Source organism: Tamandua tetradactyla, chromosome 3 (genome assembly GCF_023851605.1).
Source record: "Tamandua tetradactyla isolate mTamTet1 chromosome 3, mTamTet1.pri, whole genome shotgun sequence".
NCBI lineage: Eukaryota > Metazoa > Chordata > Mammalia > Pilosa > Myrmecophagidae > Tamandua > Tamandua tetradactyla.
In genome coordinates, this window is record NC_135329.1 from 123013684 (window position 1) to 123037506 (window position 23823).

The 23823-nt window shown below is 40.6% G+C and overlaps 1 protein-coding gene across 7 annotated transcripts in view; it reads left to right on the plus strand.

Moving 5' to 3' along the window:
- FMNL2 (formin like 2) overlaps nucleotides 1–23620 on the plus strand; it is a 335576-nt gene extending 311956 nt beyond the window's left edge. For 4 of the 7 annotated variants that reach the window (XM_077153833.1, XM_077153835.1, XM_077153837.1 and 1 more), the window contains 11 exons: nucleotides 3863–3987; nucleotides 5681–5883; nucleotides 7878–8112; nucleotides 9701–9769; nucleotides 9880–9960; nucleotides 10928–11057; nucleotides 11853–12016; nucleotides 12906–13007; nucleotides 15306–15404; nucleotides 16103–16226; nucleotides 21594–23620. In XM_077153833.1, the coding sequence (XP_077009948.1) occupies nucleotides 3863–3987; nucleotides 5681–5883; nucleotides 7878–8112; nucleotides 9701–9769; nucleotides 9880–9960; nucleotides 10928–11057; nucleotides 11853–12016; nucleotides 12906–13007; nucleotides 15306–15404; nucleotides 16103–16226; nucleotides 21594–21697 (1436 nt within the window). In that variant the 3' untranslated portion in view covers nucleotides 21698–23620. Of the gene's footprint in view, nucleotides 1–3862; nucleotides 3988–5680; nucleotides 5884–7877; nucleotides 8113–9700; nucleotides 9770–9879; nucleotides 9961–10927; nucleotides 11058–11852; nucleotides 12017–12905; nucleotides 13008–15305; nucleotides 15405–16102; nucleotides 16227–18034; nucleotides 18161–19640; nucleotides 19735–21593 lie in introns of those variants that run through there. The other 3 variants (XM_077153840.1, XM_077153838.1, XM_077153839.1) reach the window with 3 other exon arrangements.
- The last annotated feature ends 203 nt before the right edge of the window (nucleotides 23621–23823 follow it).

Genomic DNA, 23823 nt, shown 5'->3' on the forward strand with positions numbered 1-23823 from the left:
GAACAGTTTTACCAGCCAGTCATTATGGCTAATTCACTCTGGTGACTGAAACCCTAGAGGACCCCAGAAAGCCACCCAAACCAAACATGTTCCACATCTAATCTGTGGTGTTTGCTTCCCCTCAACTTCCGTGAAACTGGCAGAGAAACAAACAGCATGTCTGTTCCAAGTAATAATGCTCACGTTAAACCAGTGACTCGTTTCTAACCTTCGAGGTCTTCCCATCTACTCCTTTTTTTCTAGAGCTTTTAATGTTCCTGAAGGAAAAAGCTGGAGGACAGTCTTTGTGGAATGGTTGCATTTTGGAATGTAAAAATGAAAGCGGGAGAAACACAATTCATAACGGGCCACAGAAATCCATTCCATCAACAGGCTGTTCTCCATACTGTGCGTGTGAAATCCCTTAACTGTCCGTGCACCTGGGCGTGCCAATTAAGCTTTCCGTGCAGCCCGCCAAGAGCCCACGCTGTGAGGTGTGTCTTCTGTGGGGAACAGCATCCTTTCTCTCTGGCAGAATGGGACGTGGGAGACAGCGTCCACTCCCGTTCTCCTGGACTTTGACATTAGAACGCAGCCTTGCCTTGGCAGAGTGAACGGGCTCCCTTCCAAGTGGGCTGTATCCCGTGTTATTGATGTTTTTGTCTGGGCTCTTCCCACTTCTTAGTTTTTAAAATTTGTTGGCTGCTATTGATTGCCCTGATTTTAAAATGTGGACCTCTTTGCTCAGCTCATTACCCACTGCTGCCTTTAGGGTGACTGCAGTTGGAAGTTGTCCACTTTATGTCTTGTGCAACTCAGAGGGCTGAGTGTGGAACTACTTCAGTTCCATACGTAGTCATTAGCGGTCAAGACATTCTGTTCCAGATCCTTATTAATCTTTGATATCTCGAGATCAGGCAACTTCTACAAGGTCTTACTCCTTCTTCAGTACTTATCCTTAATTTAGTTGTTAATACTTAGTGATTGTAGACCATGTTTTGAGTTCCTCTGCCAGTGTGTCCAGTAATTGTCTTTTTTTCAATGAAACCAAGAGACTAGACAATTCGGATGTCACAGTAGAGCCAAGATGCTGAGCTGAGCTGATTTGCCAAGGGCTCCTGGGAAGGCAGAAACCTGTGGCATCACTTGGCCTCTGGATTCAGAGGCAACAGGACATCTTATTTCTTCAGCAAGCAATGAGCAACTGTGTACTTCATGGCCCAGACAGGGGACCAGGAAGAGATCTCCTAAGTTTATCTAGTTGAGAGTTTTCTTTGTAATTTATAAGAAAATAATAGTGGTTTGAAGTTTGCACTCAAAGTGTAAGGCTTGCTTACTCAAATTTGTGGTTGTTAGATCTGGCTCCCTTCCCCAGTTTAGGACGTCTCTGACACAGGGTTGGGCCATCTGTAACCTTTGCTGTCTTTTTAGGAGAATGTGCTTGGAGCCTCACAATGGAAGACGGGCTTCTGCTGATGATTTTTAAATGAAGACAAAAAAAAAAAAATGGTTCCTATCCTCAAAATACCTAGCCTCGTTCTAAATGGCTCTTTGTGACGAGTGCAATGAAATGATTTTTTTTTCCCTCTTTTAAAAAGGGTTATTTTTTTTAGAAGAAAATAATAAGCCAGTCTTCAAGGCAGGCCTGGATGGAAATGAATCTTCGGCCCTGTGCTGCCTTGTGTAATTTGTCCAAGAAGCATGAAATTCTAGTTAAGAGTGCGTGAACTGCCAAGCCACTTGACTCTAACCATATCTAATTTTTTTTTTTTTTTTTTGTATTTTCTTTGTTCTTTCTGCTTCCACAAAAGACGGGCCAATCAAGCTTTTCTGTAGGTTGCTCCTCACTGAGTGTGTTGCATATTTATTACGTGTCCCTGTGGTCACGCTGTGCCTTGACATCTTTCCACTCCATCTGCCTTTGACCCATTGCATCCTGACTCTGTGTCTGTGGGCAGGCTTGGTGCTGCTGGACTGTTAGTCAAGGTTGGCCCACCTCTTTTAGTTGAACCTGTAGAAGAGGTTTTTATCCTTTAGGCAGGCATCCTGGGTTCCATGTGCCACTTTCCTTTACCCCTGAGAAAAGCAATGGAATCTTCATAGTTGGGTCGAGGGTCTCAACTCTAGAAGGATTTTAGATCTGTTCTGAGTGAAAAAGGAGAGCTCCTTCTCAGAACAAGGAAAAGCTGCTGGGTGCCCCTTTCCCTTTCCTGTGGCTCTTTCCATGGAACAACCACCCACACGGGGCCACTTTGTGTGGTCTGAACACTGATGACATGGGTGTGTATTGTAGTCACTTATGCACTTCTCCTCTCCCACGTCCCCATGCCCCTATAGCACCTAAGTTGGGACGAGATTCTCATGGAGAACTGTCTTGCCTGTGTTCTCATCTCAGGCCCACTCCTAGTCTTGCTGAACGGTTAAAAGTTGGGTAGCTGCAGATGGAATCACTTTTAGTGAGCATCCTGAGGCCTGCAGCATCCCTAGAGGGAAGGGAGGAAGCAAAGGGCATCTGCGTGTCACCTGAGATGTTTAGAAGATCCCTGTGTAGCCCCTCACCCTATTCCCACCTCACCCCTGTGCCATGGCTGAAGTGTCAGAACAGAGGAAAGGCTGTTCCTTTGTCCCCAGGGGGCTATCAGTTTTCCTGGGCAATGTAGACAGAAGTGAAGTGAGAGGAATCTGACACTGGTGGGCAGTGGAGACTAAGGGGTCACATTCGCTGGTGGAAAGGCCTGGTTTGACAAAAGCTGTGTTTCCATGTTCCTGCATGCTTTTGTGTGGATTTATCAGATGACATTTCTGCTGTTTATGTGGCCTTTGTAACTCTGGAGGAATGAGAAGCACCATTTGCTCCCTTTTTCTGTTCACTCCAGGCGAGGCAGGCAGCCAAACCTAAGCTCCGTTATGTGCTGCATTTTATTTTTGCCCTACGCTGAGGCCCTGGCACTCTCCTCCCTGTCTTGCTAAAGATGCCAAATACTGAAGCTCTAAAATCATGTGGTGGGCTTCCCAGGACAGATGTAAGAATGTATGTGGCTAAAGGGCCTGAGAAGGCATTCTATTAATGGAATTAATGAATGGAATTTTTAGTGGATAACTTTTCCCCTCTAGCCCTAAGAGAGAGCCCTTCTTTTATATTAAGAGGTTTTCAGTATTTTTATTGTGTTTATCGATGTCTTCTATTCATACATAGCTAGGACCAGAATAAAACTTGCTCTTCCTAAAGAGGGGAAAGATTGGTATCCACTCCTGAGAGAAGCACACCTCTGTCTTTTTAAACATCTCCTAATTGCTCTTTGTCTGCTTGAAAGAATTTAGCAGCAAATAAAATCCCCATTATCAAAATCATCCACAGGGATATATTAATCTGGCTGCAAGTCAGCCTTCTTGGTGTTCCATCCCTGGTGGGTTGGACAGCCACTGTCTGCAGTCTCTGACCATCTTTTTTAGGTTTGTTTGGAAATATTTACTCCAGAACCAAGGATTTAGAATGCCAGAATTCAATCTACACTCACCAATGTCAAGCTAACCATCTGGTAACATTAGTAATAATTTTTGCTCTCAAGTAATGTTCTTGTCCTAAGCATTGTCCTAATATTGTGACTACAATGAGGCAATCCAATTGTTTGCCTGTTTTTAAAAAATCAGCCAGTGACCCCTGGGCAGCTTTAATAGTACATTATTTCAGTCAATCAGGTGATGACCTCCTGGTGCTCTGGCCGAGGCCATGAGTGATGATTTCTGTATTTTGAAGCATTTGGGGCACCTCTTGGCAGCTTCCTCCAGTGTTCAAGTGTCATCTGCAAAGACTGTTGTCTGACTTTCTGAGGGTCCTGGGGGCTTCAGGGGATCCTAATTTCATTCTCTTTGATATCTTCAGCTGTGAAAATTAAGAAGCCAATCAAGACGAAGTTCAGGATGCCAGTTTTTAACTGGGTTGCTCTGAAGCCCAATCAGATCAACGGCACAGTCTTCAATGAGATTGACGACGAGCGGATTCTGGAGGTATCACTCTTTGGTTATAAACAAGGGAACCTCTCTGTCCAGAAAAGCTATAATGGGTGTTCTCAAAATCTGGAAATTTCAGTGATGAGCTACTAGTATTTGAAGTGCCTTGATGTAAAGAAGAAAAAGGTTTATAATATCAAAGAATTAAAATGGACACTGTTTTGTAAGGCACTTCTGAAACAGTGTTTAAAGAATGCCTTAAAAATGGAACAGTTTTGAGCATTCTGAGTATAAGCCACACAATATATGATACAAGTTCTCTTAATTTATAAAAGGGCATAAAAAACCCTTTATTGAGCTACAAACAAATAAAGACTCAATAATCACACCCCTTTTTTTCATTAAAAATATTTTTATTAGAGAAGTGGGTTTTTATACAGAACAATCATGCATAAAATACAGGATTCCCGTTCACGTCCTCATCACCAATGCTTGCATTGGTGAGGAAAATTTGTTAAAATTCATGATAGCACTTTTTATGTAATTCTACAATATTTTAAACAGTAGTTATATTTGTTACAATCGATGAAAGATTATTAAAGTAGTACTATTAACTCCTGCCCATAGTTTGTTTACATAGGGGTATTTTTTCCTCATATTCCCATCCTATTATTATTTTCTTTTTTTGTGTATGTCTTTATTTTTATTACTCATCTGCCCATACATTGGATAAAAGGGATGTCAGTCACAGGGTTTTCACAATCACAGTCATAAGATGAAAGCATTATCGTTATACAATCATTGGCAAAGATCAAGGCTACTGGATTACAGTTGAATGATTTCAGATATTTCTTTCTGGCTATTCTAATATACTAGAAACTAAAAAGAAATATCTGTAATAGTGAGTCAGTAGCTGTAATCGCTTGTTAGATCTTAAAGTCTCTGTTACAACTCCTCCCCTCTCATTTGATCCTTATCTCAATCTTCAGGGGTATCTGGGCAATGACCATTCTAACTTCTTCATGTTGAAAAGGGGTGTCGACATTATAGGGTAGAGAAATGAAACTGGTTGATTTCTTGAAGAGGCTTACTTATGTGGCCTAAGAACCCTCTGGAGGCTTTTAAACTTCTGAAAAAATTAACATAATAGGTAGAACATATAGATTTTTAGATAGAACCCAGGTATCTTTAGGGTTTACAAGAATACTCTTGGTTGGGTCTTGACAATTAGCACTATCTGGCTGACATTTGCATAAAAGTAACCTCCAGAATGGCCTCAACTCTAATTTGAAATCTCTTAGCACTGGATCTTTATTTTGTTTCATTTCTTTTCCTCTTTTTGGTCAAGAAGGTATTGTCAGTCCCACGATACTAGGGCCAGGCTCACCCCTGGGAGTCGTGTCATGTGTGTGTGTGCGTGTGTTTGTGTGTGTGTGTGTGAGATGGAGGCAGGTACAGTACCTCTTTTTGCTGATAACTTTGGTGGCCATCTAGGCAGGTTAACTACTCAAAGGCATTTAAAGTGGGTAGGTGGAAGCAGTAGTGTTTACTTTAGACATTCACTTCTATATATCTGTTGGAAGTCAGAAAAACATAGGGTAAGCTGGGACCAAAGACAAGTATTAAAGAGACAGGTAGAAAAAGGTGAAGTCTTTCATTCTTAAGAGACTGCCTAAATTGTGGCTATCTGAATTAATTTTTAAGTAGAATCCAATTTATCAATATTCTCACTCCTCCCTTCCCCCTGCAGGATTTAAATGTGGATGAATTTGAGGAAATATTCAAGACGAAAGCCCAAGGTCCTGCCATTGATCTTTCTTCAAGCAAACAGAAGATAACACAAAAGGGATCAAGCAAAGTGACGCTATTAGAAGCAAATAGGGCCAAAAATCTTGCCATAACTCTAAGGAAAGCTGGAAAGACTGCTGATGAGATATGTAAAGCTATTCATGTGTAAGTTCAGGAAGTTCTAGAAAATCATATGCAAGAAGGTTTAGGATAAAATTTAAAATGAGGAAATTATGATTCAGTAGATAACAAAAATATTTCAATAGTAGGGCAAGATATCAGATAAAAGATTGAGCAATTTTTGATATCCATACACAGAGAATCCCTTCGTTACATCTGTACTACTTCAGAGTTGAATAACATGCTAACGCTGAAGGAGGTGGACTAGAAATTCCCTTAGGGAGTTCTGTGTTAGAATGAATAATTAATAGATTTTGAAGAATAACATCTGGATTGTGACATCATTTATTATCTTGGTCTGCTTTCTCACATAGGCCTACGGCAATGCTTACATAAAGGGGAAGTTGAGCTGGGTGTTGCAGATGTTAGGTAAAGGGAGAAAATGTCAGTTTTCTCTGGAGTATCTGAATTTAATCCAGATTTCTTAAATACAAACTTGATGGCATTTGTGGAATGGTACAGTCCAATGCCAGATATAAATGTGATACAGGTACATATTTTAATTCATTAGCAATAGGAATGTCATTTCTGTTGCTGTTAGCATTTTCGGGACATTTTAGCAAAGCTCAGTTATTTTTTATTATTGAATTTCATAGAAGGCGCTGGTTTTATTTACTTTTATTACTTTGTTTACTTCTCTAGAAGCATCTTTCCATTCTTACTGTGGCCATGGCGACTTTCAAATATGATAAGGATGTTATTAAATATTTTAGGAACTAAGTCTTCTTGAATTGATATTTCATAAATTTTTTTCAGAGAATTTGAGAATTCTTAGGTTAATGACCCTAAGAAATAATTTGTTCCAATTTTGCATCTCTAACCAGGGTCCTTACCTAGCAGTCAAATCCCTGCTGAAGTCTGTTCAATTTCTGAGGTTGAACTCTGCTATACCTTCTGGTTTTAAGTCTTGATATGCCTTGTTTGTAGTGATGATTAAATGTAATTCTGTTATTTCACTGAACAAATATTGTTCAGGGAATAAAATAAAGGTTGTAGCAAATGCTTCATCATTTATTCAAGTTGAGCCATACAGCCTTCAAGGCAGGTATACATTGATACCAAAACATCCATACAGTACAGGCATTTGGGTGCATTTTTTTCCTAAAGAAGTAAAAAATCCCAGACTGTTGGTTTAGTTGATACCTTATAGAAATCAACAGATGTTCTGTAGCTATGTGTATAATCTCGATCTCCTTAAGTATTATTATTACTTCACATTGCTTAAGAAACCACCTCCTTGGACCACTTAACCATTAGTTGCTCCGGCCTTTGTTTTGCTTTTTCCCTACTTCATTTACTCTTTTTTTTAAAAAATGTTTTTATTGCAACATCTTCATGTATCACACAGCCCATTCCAAATATATAATCAGTGGCTTACAGTATCCTTACATAGTTGTGTATTCATTGCCATGATCATTTTTAGAACATTTGCATCACACCAGAAAAAGAAATAAAAAGAAAAAACCCACACTTTCTCTACCCCTTACCCCTCCCTCTCATTAACATAAGTATTGTAGTCTACCCAAGTTTTTAAACCCCTTATCCCCCCTTTATTCACTTATTTATTTATTGTCCTTATTTTTTTATTCATCTCTCCATTCCCTGGATAAAGGGAGCATCAGGTGCAAGAGTCTCACACTTGCACAGTCACATTATAAAAGCTATAGGGTTAAACAGTCATCTTCAAGAATTAGGCTTCTGGAATACAATTCAACACCTATTGTCATTTACTCTTGGTTAAGATGAAAATCTGAGCTTAAAAAGTAAAAACCTGTGATAAATTGTAGTTTTCCAGAAAGAAGTATTATTTAAGGTACCAGATCCACACTCAGAAGTCTGGGCCTTCAAGGTACAACTGTAGCATGACTTAGGCTTAAAGTTATTGACTTGGTAGTTCATGAGCTGAACCTGCTTTAAGGTGTGATTAAAGGGGTGGGGGGTTTTCTCTCTAACACTGATCTGCACACCTCTGCTCTCAGGTTTGACTTGAAGACCCTGCCCGTAGACTTTGTAGAATGCTTGATGAGGTTCTTGCCAACTGAGAATGAGGTGAAAGTGCTTCGGCTCTATGAGCGGGAAAGGAAGCCCCTGGAGAACTTGTCAGATGAAGACCGGTTCATGATGCAGTTCAGTAAAATCGAGAGGCTCCTGCAGAAGATGACCATCATGGCCTTCATCGGAAACTTTGTGGAGAGCATTCAGATGCTGACTCCCGTGAGTGACCAGCTCTCCCTGGGGCGGGGATCCAAAGAGATAAGCAATATATATATTTTTCCTTTTAAGTGTCTCCCAGAATTACACTCAGTGAGGGGAGCTCTATAGACTCCCTTTTTCTCAGAACTTTCCAGATTGCATTTTTAGTTCAGTCCTCTTTTTCACATTGTATATGCAAAGTAAAAATTTGGAAAATGGGGCCAAGTTAGTTTGAAAAATGGTGAATTTCTTTATTCATTATGCTATTCTCCCTCAAGAATGCCATTTTCAGCATCTACAGATATACTCTGGATTTCAAAGAGCACTTCAGTACATGGGGACAAGGAAACCCATTTTCCCAAACTAGAATCCAGAAGATTCCAGTCCTCTGACTGGGTTAACAAAATTGAAACTATGACTACCATTTCTAAAGACTAGCCCGTATCTTTTGACTTTCATTGAAAGCATTAAATTTGTCATAGGGGTCTTCTTCCTTAGAAGTTGATTACATTAGATGGTAGTGATACAGAAATAATAGCCAACCATTTCTTGTTCCATTGTGTGAATCTGGTAGAGGCTTATGAATGTCATAAACTTCAGTTCTGTTTCTAAATAAACTTTTGTTGCTGATTGCAATAGTGTGTCTGTTGAATAACATGATCTGAGAACTTCTGGAGGATGATTATAACTTTTTTGTTTTGTTTTGTTTTTAATTCTTGGGCAGCTCCACTGATTTAAAAGTACAAATTTTATTTGGCAGAAAGGGGATCTAGTGTTACCAGGAGACGCTGCTGACACTTAACCCTGCACCTCATTGCTTGCAGATTGGGTACAGATTTTGTAATAAGCGAATTCATATATCACCTGTTACTGCTAATAGCTTTAGAGAAGGGCTTGCTTATAATGATGTGGTTATCTCAGAACCTACTGGGACAACTTAATTTTATTATACTTAGGAAAAATAGAATCTCAGCACTAAGGTTTTTATGTTTTTTTTTCCTATTATTGTATTTTTGTTTCTTAGAGAAGTTGTGTGTTTACAAAATAATCATGCATAAAATATAGGATTCCCATATGCCAGTGTATTATTAACACTGTGCTCTTGTGTGAAACATTTGTTACTATTGGTGAAAACATACTTTCATAATTGTACTATTGACTGTAGTCCATGGTTTAACTTGTAGATCACTGTGTAGTGTAGTTCCATGGATTTTATTTATTCTGTTATTATATACACTATCTAACATTGCCCCTTTTAATCCCATTCAGATACATGTTTCAGTGTTGGTTCCATTCACAGCGCTGTGTACCGTCACCACTGTCCATTACCAAAACATTTCCATCCATCCAAATGGGAGCCCTGTAAATTTTCAGTCTTAAGTTCCCGTTCCCTATCCCTGCCCCATCCCCTGGTAAACTCTATTCCAGATTCTGAATCTTGAGTTTGCTTATCTTAACTGTTTCAAAATCTGTCAGCATTGTTTTGAGGTCTCAATGCAGGTTTCTTTTTTTTTGGGGGGGGGGGGTTGATAATTTTTTAGTTTCCAGTTTGTGTTTTCAATTTTTAACATGTCCCCCCCACCCCTTCTTTCCTTTGATTGTATTCTAGCAACTGCACGCAATTATAGCGGCATCCGTTTCCATAAAGTCATCCCAAAAACTCAAGAAAATTCTGGAGGCAAGTGAAATTTTCCTCATATGCATATATGAATGAGCTGAGGTGTCAGCTGTGCTCCTCTGCCTGGGGTCCTGTACTCAGCTGCTTCTTTTTTCTCTCTCTTCTTGCAGATCATCTTGGCCTTGGGAAATTATATGAATAGCAGCAAACGAGGGGCAGTTTATGGATTTAAACTTCAGAGTTTAGATCTGGTAAGTGGAGTAAAAGAAATCAAAACTATGTGAAGGAGAAAACAGCTGGCAGAGATTAGGTCCCGGAAGGGGACGGAGTCTGCTCTTGCAAGTCTGGGTGGGATGTTTTGATGAAGATTCTCTGCTAGTGGGAGGATAAACTGGTGCAAGTTTTCTGGAATACCATTTGGCAGTCAGCACCTAGAGCTTTAAAAATACTCATACTCTTTGACCCAATATTTCAATTTCTAGGAATCTTTCCTCAGCAGCCTGAATTACAGATGCTATTTTTTATTTATAATTGCAAGTAATTAGCAACAATCTCAGGTTCCAGCATTTTGGGGAATAATCAAAAATGCTATAACAGTAGTTCGTACAATGGACTGTTTTTCAACTTTGTGAAAAGTTTTTTTTGTGTGTGAAAAGTTCAAAGAAGTGGGTAGTTTGTGTTTAGGAAAGAAAACAGGGTATGAATTCCATGTACAGATTTGATCTCAACTAAGTAAAATAGGAAAAAAAAACTAAATGGAAATAGGTTAAAATGTTAACAAAAAATGTTAACAGTGATGGGATTAGAGAAATTTTCGTACCTGCTTGTTTATAATTTTCTGTATTTTCAGTTTTTTGGGGGCTGGGAAAAGGTGCCCTGCTTTCCAGAGTCACCTGACTCATGAACAGAACTAGAGAAAATCCTAAGTGGCCCTGCTTCCCCAGGTTGTGCAGTGTTACAGTGGCTTCCCATGAGAAGGCTGTACAGTCATCACGTTCCCAGCCCAGGAGACAAGGCCGTTTGATGGGAGTGTAACAGTGGACTGGTTAAACAAAGAACAAATTGAATCTTTAATCTCTCAGGGAAAGTGTTTTGGTGACCCATTGGGCAACTGTTTCCAGTTGTCTACTCTATGTGGAAAATCATCTGGCAGGTCAGAGCCCCATCACCTTTTGCCCTTGCTCCTAAACATGTTCCCTCTTTATTTTGTTTCCCCAGCTCTTAGATACGAAGTCAACAGACCGAAAGCAAACGCTGTTGCACTATATATCAAATGTTGTAAAAGAAAAGTATCACCAAGTGTCCCTATTTTATAACGAACTTCATTATGTGGAAAAAGCTGCTGCAGGTACTTGATTTCAGCTGTTAATGTTGCTCTTGGGTATTTAATGCCTTTAGTTGTGAGGGAACCCCAATCTAAAGCAGGGAAAGGAAGTTTGACACAAAAAGAGATATCCCGGCGGGCCACGGTGGCTCAGCAGGTAAGAATGCTTGCCTGCCGTGCCCGAGAACCTGGGTTCGATTCCCAGTGCCTGCCCATGTAAAAAAAAACAAAAACAAAAAAACAAAAAAGAGATATCCTCCAAGATTCTTTTGGGTCCTACTTGTCAAATATACTAAAGCTCACAAGGTAAAATTCTCCCCCTGCTGGAGAGTTACAGAAATGCATGACAATATATAAAGGTATGCTTTGCAAGTGCCCTGATAGTGCCCTGATAGAGATTAAAGATTAAGTTCTTGGGTGTGTCACAGTTAAGAATGCAGGCCATCTCCTGTAAGAGAAATGGGGTGGTTGTGTGCAAGCCGCAAGAACTTGGAGTCCACCTTTGTTATCTGAACTCCTCTGCCCCCTCCTAATGGTGTGACTGAGGACTGGTCAGTTGACCTCTGTATGATTCCATTCTTCATTGGCAAAATGGGCTAATGGTGCAAATGAATTGGTGCAAATAAAGAATTTAAGTAAGTGCTTGATAGTGAGCATTCAGTAAGTTCATGATAAAGGAATCCTGCTCTGGAAGCTGGGAACTAGATCTAAGGCCCTTGAGTAACCATTTACTTCTCTAAGAATCTACTGAGAACTTGAGGGACCAGCCAGACTGGCTATGGGTTTTGACTTTCTTGGGGTATGTCCTTCTCTGCCCAGTCTCCCTTGAGAATGTCTTGCTGGACGTCAAGGAGCTGCAGAGGGGCATGGACTTGACCAAGAGGGAGTACACCATGCATGACCATAACACGCTGCTGAGGGAGTTCATTCTCAGCCACGAAGGGAAGCTGAAGAAGCTGCAGGATGATGCCAAGATCGCACAGGTGATTGTCAGAGCCCCACTGACACCCTCCAAGTGGAGATTGATCCTGTAAAGCCACCTGAGGTGCGGGCCCAGAGTTGGGGAGAAATCTTCCGTTGCCCCCTGTCCATTAAAGGTAGATTTGTGGCTAATGATTATTATGAGGGATTTTTGCAATTGTTCTTGGAAGCTCCTATACTGCTCATTGTCCTTTTCTAATTTGTAGTCTCTGCCCTCTTCTCTAGAAGCCCTCCCTGTCCCATCTCCTTTTACTTCTAAACTCCCTGTAGCGTGAGTCCTCTTTCCAGTTCAACCAACATGTATCGGGCCTGTGCTCAGGAAAGCAGTGTTCCAGGTGTATTGGGTTTCCTTGGCCTAAAAACCTTACATTTCTGTGAACATTCCAGAACTGTATGTTACCACAGAAGGGGAGACGGTGTTGGAGCTGAGAAAGCAGACTTGGTAGAATGGCCTCCCCCAGGGGCTATCTTTTCTTGCATCACGGACGGACCCAAGCAGAGACTGTGTCCCCTTTGTGGGGATCCTTCTAAGGAGCGTTGAAGGAAGGGATTGAGATTTGGAGCTAGTGACTTCTGATGTTCCCTTCTAACCTTGTTGCTTTTAAGGAGTCCTGTCACGGCCCTAGGGAACTCTGGAAAGGATCGTACTGGTGGTATATGTGTGTGTGTGTGTGTGCACATGTGGGTGTAAAGATGTGTCAGGAGTTCTCAGTGGCATTTGAAGAAAACCCGGAAGCTGCAGAAGATTGTGGGGAAGCGAGGGTAAGAGGACTGTGGGAGCCCCATCTCCTTGTGCGACTTGCTCTCTTCCACTGCTTTAGCTTTCCACCCACAACCTCAGGCTCAAATGCTGGAAGTAATGAAATTGAAGAGAAATTGGCTTCTTCACAGGATGCCTTTGATGATGTTGTGAAGTATTTTGGAGAAAACCCCAAGACGACACCGCCGTCTGTCTTCTTTCCAGTCTTTGTCCGGTTTGTGAAAGCCTATAAGGTAAAAAGTAGTACTGAATCTTTCAAACCCTCATTTTCACCATTTCTCAAGTGGGTGTCCTCCACGAGGCCTGTCTGAATCTCAGCTGCTCCTCAGAGGTCTGTGCTTTTCCTTGGGGCAGCAGAGCTGGGCCGTCGCTGACGGATGGCAGGCTCTTCTTGGCCCTGTGGAGGCTGAGTGCTCCCTGGGCCCTCAGCCCATGACAGTCCCAGATGCCTAATGCTGGGGCTCAGCCAGAAAGCAGAAGCTCTGGGTGCCCTCTGGGGAGGATCAGCTGGAACCAACATGCTCCGAGGCCATCATTGCCCCATTGACAGTTCACCCAGATAGGCAAGGAGAAGGACTTAGAAAAATCTAGGCCCTCTGTGGAGCTGTCTGTGGGTTTATCAGGTAAAAGAAGCACAACGTGGCCTGGGGCAGCGGTGCACCCTGTGGCTGACATCCGGGAGAGAGCCCCCTCATGTGGGTCCCGGCCCAGGCCTTTAGATCTTTTAGGCCAGCAGTTCTCCAGTGTGGAAACCAAGGGTGGCCGCTCTTTGTTGTCTCCTTATTTGGACCAGTAATGGTCTTTCCTTATGTGGGAGGCCCTTTTAGGCACAACCCAGGGCAGCAGTCTTGAGACAGCATGTGGCCCAAAGAGGTGTGTGTCAGAAGAATTTGTCCCTTAAGAAAATAGGATAAAGGAAGGTATTAGAGGAGTTTGTTCTCCTTGGGAGATACTGCAGTTTACATTATCCTGACTTGTCTCTCTCTCTCTATAAAATTGGTAAAAGAGGAATGTTTATTGTAGAGGAGAGGAGGAAGGAGGTGGCAATGTGATCTACATTTGAGAAAAATCATACTGGAAATAGTGGGCCACTTCCCCAGCACACTAGAGGCTGATGGCTTCAGAGAATCATAACCTTGGACCTCTTATGGAAACTCAGGAGGTTAACATACTTTGCCATCTTCTCTCAGCATGGCTTAGTGTAGCGGTGATATCACATGCTGTTAGCAGAAGGAGAGTGACAAACCCAGCACAGACTCTGGGAGCAACACACAGGAAACCCCAAGTAGAAAGAGGTCGCTGGTTGCCAAGCCTGTGGTTCCCTGGTTGTTGATGCCAAGTGCTGCAGAGATGACCCACGGAGGCCAGAAAATATATGCTCTGTCATCATTGTACAGACGAGGTGGGGAGTGCCTGCAGTGGGTCTCAAAGCTCGACGCTTCTGAGGAGCAGAGGAGGAAAAGGAGAAACTGCCCTGGTTGACCTCTGGAGTGTCACAGGTCATAGCCTGCCTGTCAAAGCGCTCCTTCCCCCCGATGGTTTCTCCCTGTGGCCTCGTTGGCTGGCTCCGTGCGATGTTTGTCAGGCAGGGATGCTTAGGGGTGTTTCACTTGCCATACATGCCCAGATAACCTCCCTGCCTGGCACTGACTGAAGAGCTTTGTGGGTAGGTGTTGGGGTTTTAGGAAGTTATCTTTCTTCTCCTTGCCCAAGTATAAACTAAAATTAACCCTAAGACAAAAGCATCAGAGATAAAAATGGAGACGTTGTTACTGATAAAAGCTACATTGGAGGATATGGCGTGAATCTGTGAGAATCCACCTCACCCCTTAAGTTAGAATTGATGGCTTATCCATCAGTTCATAGGTGGACCACTGGAAGTCTCTTTAAGGAGGCTGTTTTTAAAAGAGAGAATGTCCAAGATGGCTGGGCTGGGGTGAGCCTGCTTACTCCCAAGCTCATCAGATGATCCAGTCTACCTCTCTTGGGAAGGAGTGAGCTGGGGAGGGAGAGAGCCAAGAGTTGTGCTCAGGTGAGAACCCAAAATGGAGTAAGTCCAGGAGAATGGAGGTTTTCCCTAATAGTGGACAAAAGGCAGAGGAATCTGAGATCCTGCTTTCAAAGAAAACTTCGGTAGGTGGGGTAGATTGTGGAAGCCATAAAACTTCCACATGAGAAACTCATGCAAAAAGCCACTGAGCACACCTCCTATGAGGGTAAGTCCCCATCAAACCTGTGGGGGGGCAGGGATATAAAAGCAGTTTGAACAGGGAAATGATGTTCAGGAAGGGACATCTGGACAAGACAAATGTTTATCAGATTGTGAAGAGGCATGATTTAAATGGACAGTGAAACACAAATGGACAGTGCAACACTGAATTAGAGTCAAACAGAAGCATAACATGTAGCTCTAAACCTTCAGTTAACTGTAATTCCTGGCTCACTAAAGATTCTCAAAAAATGACTTTAAAAAATCTTGACTTATATCATTTCCATTGGCAACATTTTTTTGGTTCTGTTTATTTACCCAGCAAGCAGAAGAGGAAAATGAGCTGAGGAAAAAGCAGGAACAAGCTCTCATGGAAAAACTTCTGGAGCAGGAAGCTCTAATGGAGCAGCAGGATCCAAAGGTCAGGAGTGCTGAGCCCCCAAGATGGGTTGGGCAAGCAGTAGAGAGAATGGCACAGAGACAGATTTGCACTTCCTTCTAGGGCTTGAAAACGTGGTCTTTGGAAATTTGCTCATTTATGATTTTATACAGCAACTACTGGAATGAGGCAAAGAACTTGTTTGTATAACATTTCCAAACGTATAGAGATCTGGGACTTGAATCTTAGTTGGATTTGCAGAGAGGCCACACCAGGTAGCCTGGTGACTGCAGAGGCTTAGAGTCCAAGGGAGGCTTCCTGGGGGTGCCCATTGGTGCCTTGATTGCTGGAGCATTTGGTGAAGAGGAGTGGAGGGGGGAGCATTTCATGAGAACATCACAGGAATAGACCATAAAGGCTGGCAGGTCAAATTTTTCTTCATCATGATCCTTGGCATTAAAGTTTAAGAAGTAGCTGGTTAATACCAGCTGCCTCTTGTTGCCTTATGATCCAGCTTTCCCACTTCCACCAGCCGGGAGTCTTTTGTGTTCTTCAATAAAAGTTTTCTTCCCAAAAGCTTTCTGAGTTTTTCTGTGTTTAGGCAGAATGTTGGGATGGGACTATTTGTATTTGTAGCTAAGGCTGCTTATTATAGCAATGTAACGTTCAGGCACATGCTGTTCCCAAACCCCCAAGGGGTGCTGTCACCACTGATCTCTGCCATTCTTCTTTCTTTTCAGTCTCCTTCCCATAAATCAAAAAGGCAGCAGCAAGAGTTAATTGCAGAGTTAAGAAGGCGGCAAGTTAAAGATAACAGACATGTATATGAGGGAAAAGATGGTGCCATTGAAGACATTATCACAGGTAAAGGATATTCCCTCATCATGACCCATGGAGACCCTGATTGGGCTGCATGCAGATTTTCCAGTTTCTTTTGTCCAGGGTTTGCAAGTTCTTGAGTTGCCTTTATGCAGATCCAGAATTAGGCAAACTCCATGCTGTTATTTGAAGTAAATTTATAATAGCATGTATGCTGCCCACCGAAGAACCCCAACACTGTCTTTGAAAAATTTCTGTCTCTTTCTTACTTCTCAGTAGTACTGCAACCCTGTAGGCTTTAGCTGGGTTTCCTCTCCTAATGGTTTTCCATTTTCTCCGATTTGTCACCATGCTCCATTTCCCTCATCATGGCCATGTCCACCTTCCTGCCTGATTGAAAAATGCTTGTGGACATAGCCTGTTCAGCTCTATACTGACCACAGTCCATGCAGGTTTTTTCAACCTGCCCTCAAACGCCCCTTTCCTCATTCATAGTAACTGAACACTGATACAAATTCAGGGGTTGATTCCTTCTGGTGGGCCAACAATTTTCTAGCCTTGGGCTGGGGACTGGTCATTCAATGAGCCAAGCATGGTGCTTTATTCAGCTTGGTTCTTGTCTGATTCTGCTTGAACCAATTCTCAGAAATTTCTGCATTCTAATAGGCCAGGACTAATAGGTCTCTATCTTGTGGCAGTGACATTCCTTTTATGTCTTTTATGTAGAAATGCTATACGAAAGTATAGTGAACAAAGTGAGCTCCCTTATATCCATCATCCATTTTCAACAATTACCAACTCATGACTGGTTTCATTATACCTGCACCTCTCCCCATCCATGGGGTTATTTTGAAATACATACCAGATGTATCATTTCATCTGGAAATATTTCAGTAATATCTTCAAAAGATAAGGATTCTTAAAACAAATATATAGCCCTCCCCAAAGTAATAATTCCTTAGTATCAAATATCCAGTCATTGTTCAATTTCACTAGTTGTCTTAATTTAAAAAGTATAATTTCTAAAGGCTTCTGATTCCTTATTTCTTGTTATAAATTAGCCAGCATTGTAGATTGGGATCTGAAACTGCTAAAACCACAAATTGTTTTCACCAACTCAGATCCAGGGTAATTAAAAATTAAAAAAAAGAAAAGAAAAAAACAGCAGCAGACTGTGTAAATAATCCCAAGTGTATATCTAAGTAACTGATGAGAATGCCAGTCTCTACCCTCAGGAAACATGCATTCTGCACGTGTGTATGTCAGTATCTAAATGTCCACCAGGTGGTAGTTTGTAGATGGGCTTCAGACATTTAGATAAATAACTACTGTGCGGTAGCTGGTAACCTCTTGCCTTGTCTCATCCACACTGGGGGAGAAGCTTCGCTCTGGGCAGGGTCAGGAACAGATCTCCTTTTTTAGGTAAGCCTCAGATTAATTTACAGGTAGGGGAAGCTTTCAGCCTTATACATTAAGAACTTGGAGTTCCTCTTTCTTGAGTCTGCCCTCCACTCCAGCAGCCCCTGGCTTGCAAATGATTGAAATGTACAGTTCCTATTTGTGGAATCTAAAGCATTAATCTACCAGAGGAGGTTGAGGACTATCTCCTTATGAAACAGTTTTTGTTCTCCTTCTAGTACTTTCAATTTACCACCCCACTTTAGGCCCAGAATGAATAACTATTTTAGACCTTCTTTAACCAACTTGGGTCTATATTGCCTTTACCCTTTCCTGCCCCATCCCCCACCCCGGCCCAGGTATGATTGATGAAGAACTAACCATGTACTAATGCACTAGATCTTGGCTTTTTACTCTCTTCTCTTTGTCTTGTTTGGCTGTTATTTTCCATGCAGTGCTGAAGACTGTGCCCTTTACTGCTCGCACCGCCAAGCGTGGCTCTCGATTTTTCTGCGAACCTGTTCTCACTGAGGAATACCATTACTAAACTATTACTCTTTCTCACCTGATGCTCTTAAAAGGTTGCTATAGGTTTTTTGACTTATATCCCTCTGTATGTCTGTCAAGGCCACCCAACGTGCTAGTGTGGAATTGCCTTCTCCATAACGTTATATTTTGTGTTGTCCTCATGCTGAATGCTTATTCACTGATACTTTCAAGACATGTATATGTAGCTACACAGTCTGAATGTGTGAGTTGAATTAGTGTAACTGCTGGCAGAAACTTTCAGGAAAATGGTAAATAGAGCACTTCTTTGAAAATCAGGATTGGGAACCAATTTGATTGGTTATATGATTTTGGGGCTAATATTTTTGAACATAAGATGACAGTAATTAATAACAGTAACTACTATAACATTTATTGCCCACTTGCTGTGTCAGTAAGATCTTTACAGATATTAAACCACTCTTTTTGTACTTATTTTACCTGTTTGATAGTAAAATGAGCTACTATACAAAAGTGCTCAGGAATGTAAAGTGCTCTAAAGTTGCAAAACTGATTTGCAGAAGCAACAGCAAACTATGCACAGCTGCAGCTGGTGCTTTCTTAACTTTTGTCCAGCTCGTAGACATCATCCACAGGCTGATGCAGTCCATAGAACAAGTTCAGAAGTACACATAAGCTTATGTAGGCAATACCTCGCTTTACAACACCTGCCCAGTGCAGATCACCTGTTTTCCCTGAGTGGCATGCCAAAGTTCACCTATCAGCAATTCCATGTTGGAGAAAGGCCTCAAGGCAGGAAGTAAGAAGAATGGCTCAAGGAGCTCCCCACCATCTTATCTTAGTTATGCTTCTTCTCTGATGGCTCTGTTCCATGTCAAACTCAGGATATTTCTTCTGTGATGATATTAGTATTAGTATGAAATACTAATAGACAATACCTGACATTGGAAAAGTGCCACTATTCTTAGAATCTAAAAAAATGCTTGAATTTCCCTAAGAGGTAACTGACTGGACTCTCTCCAGCTGATTAGAAAAGAAATAAGGAAAGCACATTGGAAATGTGTAATTGGAATTGGCCATTGTTTGACTCCCATCCTAAGATTGACATGGAACTGGGTAAATGTTTAATTTGTGGCATTAACTGTTCTACGAATGAATTATACTTGTGTATATTTCTGTCTCTGAAGATATCTAAGAATAGTGTGTTCCTCGTTACCTGCTCTGCTTTGTACTTTCCCACCAGTGCTTATTAACAGGCTAGAAACTGTCATCTGCTTGGCTGATGTTTGGGTTGCTGTCAGTTTTGTTGCTAGATTATGTCTTTTTGGAGCCATTCTTCAAAGCAGCTTGGAACTGGGTGGTCAGTGCTGGGTGGGAAGACCCTCTCATCCTTTCCTTGTTTTATCTAACTCCTCTTGTGTAATGACCTTCCGCTCTCTTCCTGTTGGCTAACATGCCTGGGAATGTTAAGCGCTAAGTTGAGTTGCTCTCCATTTTCATCCCATTTTTACTTAACCATATCATTTTGTGTTTTTGTTTTTTTTTTCTGTTTAGCCTTAAAGAAGAATAATATCACTAAATTTCCAAATGTTCACTCGAGGGTAAGGATTTCTTCTAGCACACCGGTGGTGGAGGATACACAGAGCTGGCAAGCATCACTTTTTACTTAGCTTCCTCCTTTTTCTGTATGCAGATCAATTGGTTTCAGTCTTTGGCTGAGGGTAATACTGGTGAGAGTTTAACCAAGGAGCAGTCTTTTTACCTCATATTCCAAAGATGTGAGGCTAGGCCTCTCTTTTGGACTCTTTCTTGGCCTGCTTCCATGTTCTCAAGAACGATGGCTTGAGAAAGGGTATTTGCTGATGATTATACTTGCTTTGGGTGCTGGGCTCTCCTTTCCTTACTCCTGCCTCTCTACTTTCCCTTTGAGTTGAAGAAATTGACATACGAAGAAACTGAGAACAGATCCTGGCCAGAGACCGTAATCTGTAGCCTTTGAAGAAGGGTTTAAGATCTTTAGAAAAGAACTTTGATTGGGGAACTCAAGGATAACAGAGCTGCAGGTTGCTGCACATTCTTAGTCCAAATTGCAATTCTGACTTTGCCTTTACAGCTCTGGGTCAGTGAGTGGGCTCAAGAGGATTAGGGCGTGTGAAACTATTCACTGCTTGAATGTAGAAGCAAGTCGTAAAGCAGGGTCAAACATTCCAATAACTCAGGGGCCAGGAAGGTAACTGGCCCAGTGGAGACTGCTGAACTTCAGCTCCAGCTTTTCCCATGTAGGAATTTGGGCCCAGTATTGCTAGATCTTTCAGTTTTTCAAGAAAAGTTAGAAACCCTAGTTTTTATGTCAATTACCAATTAAAAATTCAGGAAACAGTATTTAAAATTAAAAATATGAGGACCAAACATTGTGTGGGCCAGGTGAGGACCAGTGTTCCATTTTCAGTCCTCTAAAAGGTGGAAGTAGGTGAAGGGATAAAAAAAGATTTGATCATTTTACTTCTTGTGTGTCCCTTTTAAAGACAGAAAATTTCATGCAGAGGTCAATAATACCAAGCTAATGAAAAGGAATGCATGCTAACTAAATAAAACAAGATAAAATGTATGACGCCTGCTTTATTATTTTTTTATTATGTTCTGACTTTATCAGTGAAGCCATCTGCTGGCCATACTGCCTAATCTGTTATTAATCAAGAAAGCATGCCTACATAAATTGGTAGTCTCCTTCTTCATCCCAGTAGAGCAACGTCTACTTGAACTGGCAATAGCTGATTCGTTCAATCAGCAAGACTTTTTTTTTTTTTAACTCTCTTTTTAAAGTCAGCCATTGTGTTGTTTACAGTACAAACAGAAGGAGATGCAGGAGGACCCATCCACCTTGCCTCCTCTAATGGGAAACAGAAAATTTTGGGTGGTAGATGGGAATGTTCAGGGAATGGAGTATTATTTTGATTTATAATGATTAATTGAATGTTATTTTTCTGGTTCACAAAATAAAAAACTTCAGCTAACTTAATGGAGTAAAAATAGGGCAACTTTGTCTACAAAGTGAGGCCATGAGGTTATGTCCTTGATTAAAACTTTAAATCATAAGATAGGCAGGGCAGTCTGTTTTATTAGTTTCGAGGTTTAAAATTCATTTCAATTGTTGATAGTTAGGTTTCCAGAAAAAAAAAAAACAAAAAAACAGAAAACTAAGCCATAGCTACTTCCAGTTGAAGAAATATTTCAAAACAAGAACAGCTAGACTCTTTGGCCAGTGACAGAAAACATCTGTTATTTTGATCCTGAAAACTCCCAGAATCCCACCAGTATTATATTCTATTTTTATTGATTGTAAATATTGAGGGTAAATTCATGTCTTTGGCTCAATGAGTTTGAAGGGTCCATTAGCTGATTGTTCTACACAAGCTGCTTTGACTGGCTACCAGCTGGCTTTTGTCTTGCTTAGACACATGACAGTAAAGGTTTTTCATTCTCTCATTGGCATTCTCCTTTTTACAGATCTTAGAAACCAGCCATACAGACGAGCCGATGCGGTGAGGAGAAGTGTCAGGCGGCGCTTTGATGATTTGCGTTCTGTTAATGGTGCCGAAATAACCATGTGAGCCCTCAGACATGCCTACATGGAGAAGGGTGTGCACAAATGAAACCATGTCCACTGAACTTTATGTGCTACCAGTTAAAGCACCCTTGAATACAGATAAAATATTCTTAAGGGCTCAGATTTAGCAAATACATAGGAATGTTAAAAATAATGGGCTCTCCTTTCAAACCTTAACAAGTGCCTAAAAGTTTAAGTACCTGCTCAGATTAATCAAAGCAATAGGATTTGATTTGATTAGGTATCTTTTTACATCAATATGTAATTGAGGTTTTTAACCAAAATGTAAATTTCATATTATATTCATTACCTGCCATTTGATTGTCTCATGTTGGCTTGCCCTGGTTTCCTGATAAGTTGTAAATAATATGGATGCAACTGCTATGGGCTTCCTTTGCTGAGCTTTTAAGAAATTAATTTCATTTCAGCCATACCTATTACTTTGTGTTTTTAAGTGCTTGCAACATGGAAGAAGGAAGTAATCACATGACAAATTTTTTATGACCATAACCAAGTCCTAGCCAAGTACAAACAGATGCAAATGTAGTGATACAGGTTCCTCAAACCCTCGTCTCCAATTTCACATTTTACTACCCTGCTAGGGATGTTCTCCAGTATGAATGCAGGGGTATGATGGTATAATAATGTTGTGCAAGACTTATTTGCAGTACTGAATTCTTCAGTTAGAGGCAGCTTTTAAAATAAATATGCATTTGTTGATTAGCACTAAAATTAGCATCTCAGCATTCAGTTATTAGGATTTCTGAAGACCATTATGGGTCAGTGCTGAGGACAGAAATTGGTGCCTTGCTAGCCACAGAATAATTGACTAGTTTTACTAACAAGTATTCAAGATTATAGCTTTTAGCAGAGTAGTATTAGTAATCAGGCCTTATACTCCTTTGACAATCGCAGGATTTTGATTTTTAGTTGAGGATACACTTGGCATCTGTGTCAAAGCTGTTAAATTCTATTTCCCAGAATTCTTTATGGGGAATTGGAATGAAGATGCTGAAAAATATTCACATTGGGAAGTTTAAATGATACATAGCCACTGTTATTTTTTCCTTCCTTTCTGGCAGGGCACTTGATCCATTCCAAAGTCAAAAACTGGATTGACACTAAATTAGTACTTTTCGTAATATGCATTCTGCTTCTGGTTTACCTTCTTGGTATATTACATCAGTATATTAATTGTAAAGTTTATTGTATAGTATTTAACCACTGAATTTCTTATGTTGTGCTTATGTAAAACCCTTGGTGAAGGTCCCGTTTTCCTTGGATAATGTGTAGTTATATGATCTCTTTTTAAATGTACAGATATTTTGCTATAAAAATTGGTGGTTTTTTTTTTTAATGTTTTTTACACTTCTCTTTAATTCCCGCCTAAATCTCTGGGTAATATTGTAAATATTGTTTAAAAACGCATCAGCCAATGCTATACAATCTGAATGTTATTTTAACTTATAGGTTTTATTATTATTTTTTAATATATATTTAACTACCAGGACAGCTTAGGGGTCAGCTACCACATTTCACTTTTGCTTACCTATTTACAAAAGACTACTTTTAAACTGCCAATTGCTGGCACATTTCCATAAATACATATTTTTAAAAAGAACATGCCAAGATTTTGTCTGTTGACAATATTTTTTGAAAATAGCAATTTGACCGTGAAATAATTCACAAAGAGTTGGGTCTTAACCACAAAGCCAGAGATCTTTTCAAAACTTGATGCTGATGTGCATGTTAAAATAATCACCTATTTATTAATCTAAAAATGGACAATAATCTTGGCACATTCTTTACTATTTATCTGTTAATGGGCCTGCTTCTTAGCAAAATTAGAAATGTTTTATAAAAGCAGTTCGTGTTAATTTTCTGGTCTTTTCATGGCATATGAGCAAATAAACTATTTACACTACTATCCTGTAATATGTTGTAATCTGTTAATGGAATATTTTAACGGGTTTTAAATGTAGATTTTTATCTTCTTTAAGTAGCCTTATTAAACTCAGAATCCAAGTTTATTTGACAAATTACAAAACTCTTGATCACCTAACTATATGAAATGTAGGCACCAAAAAGATTTTGATAGAGATTTCCAAAATTCTACTTCATGCTTTCAGA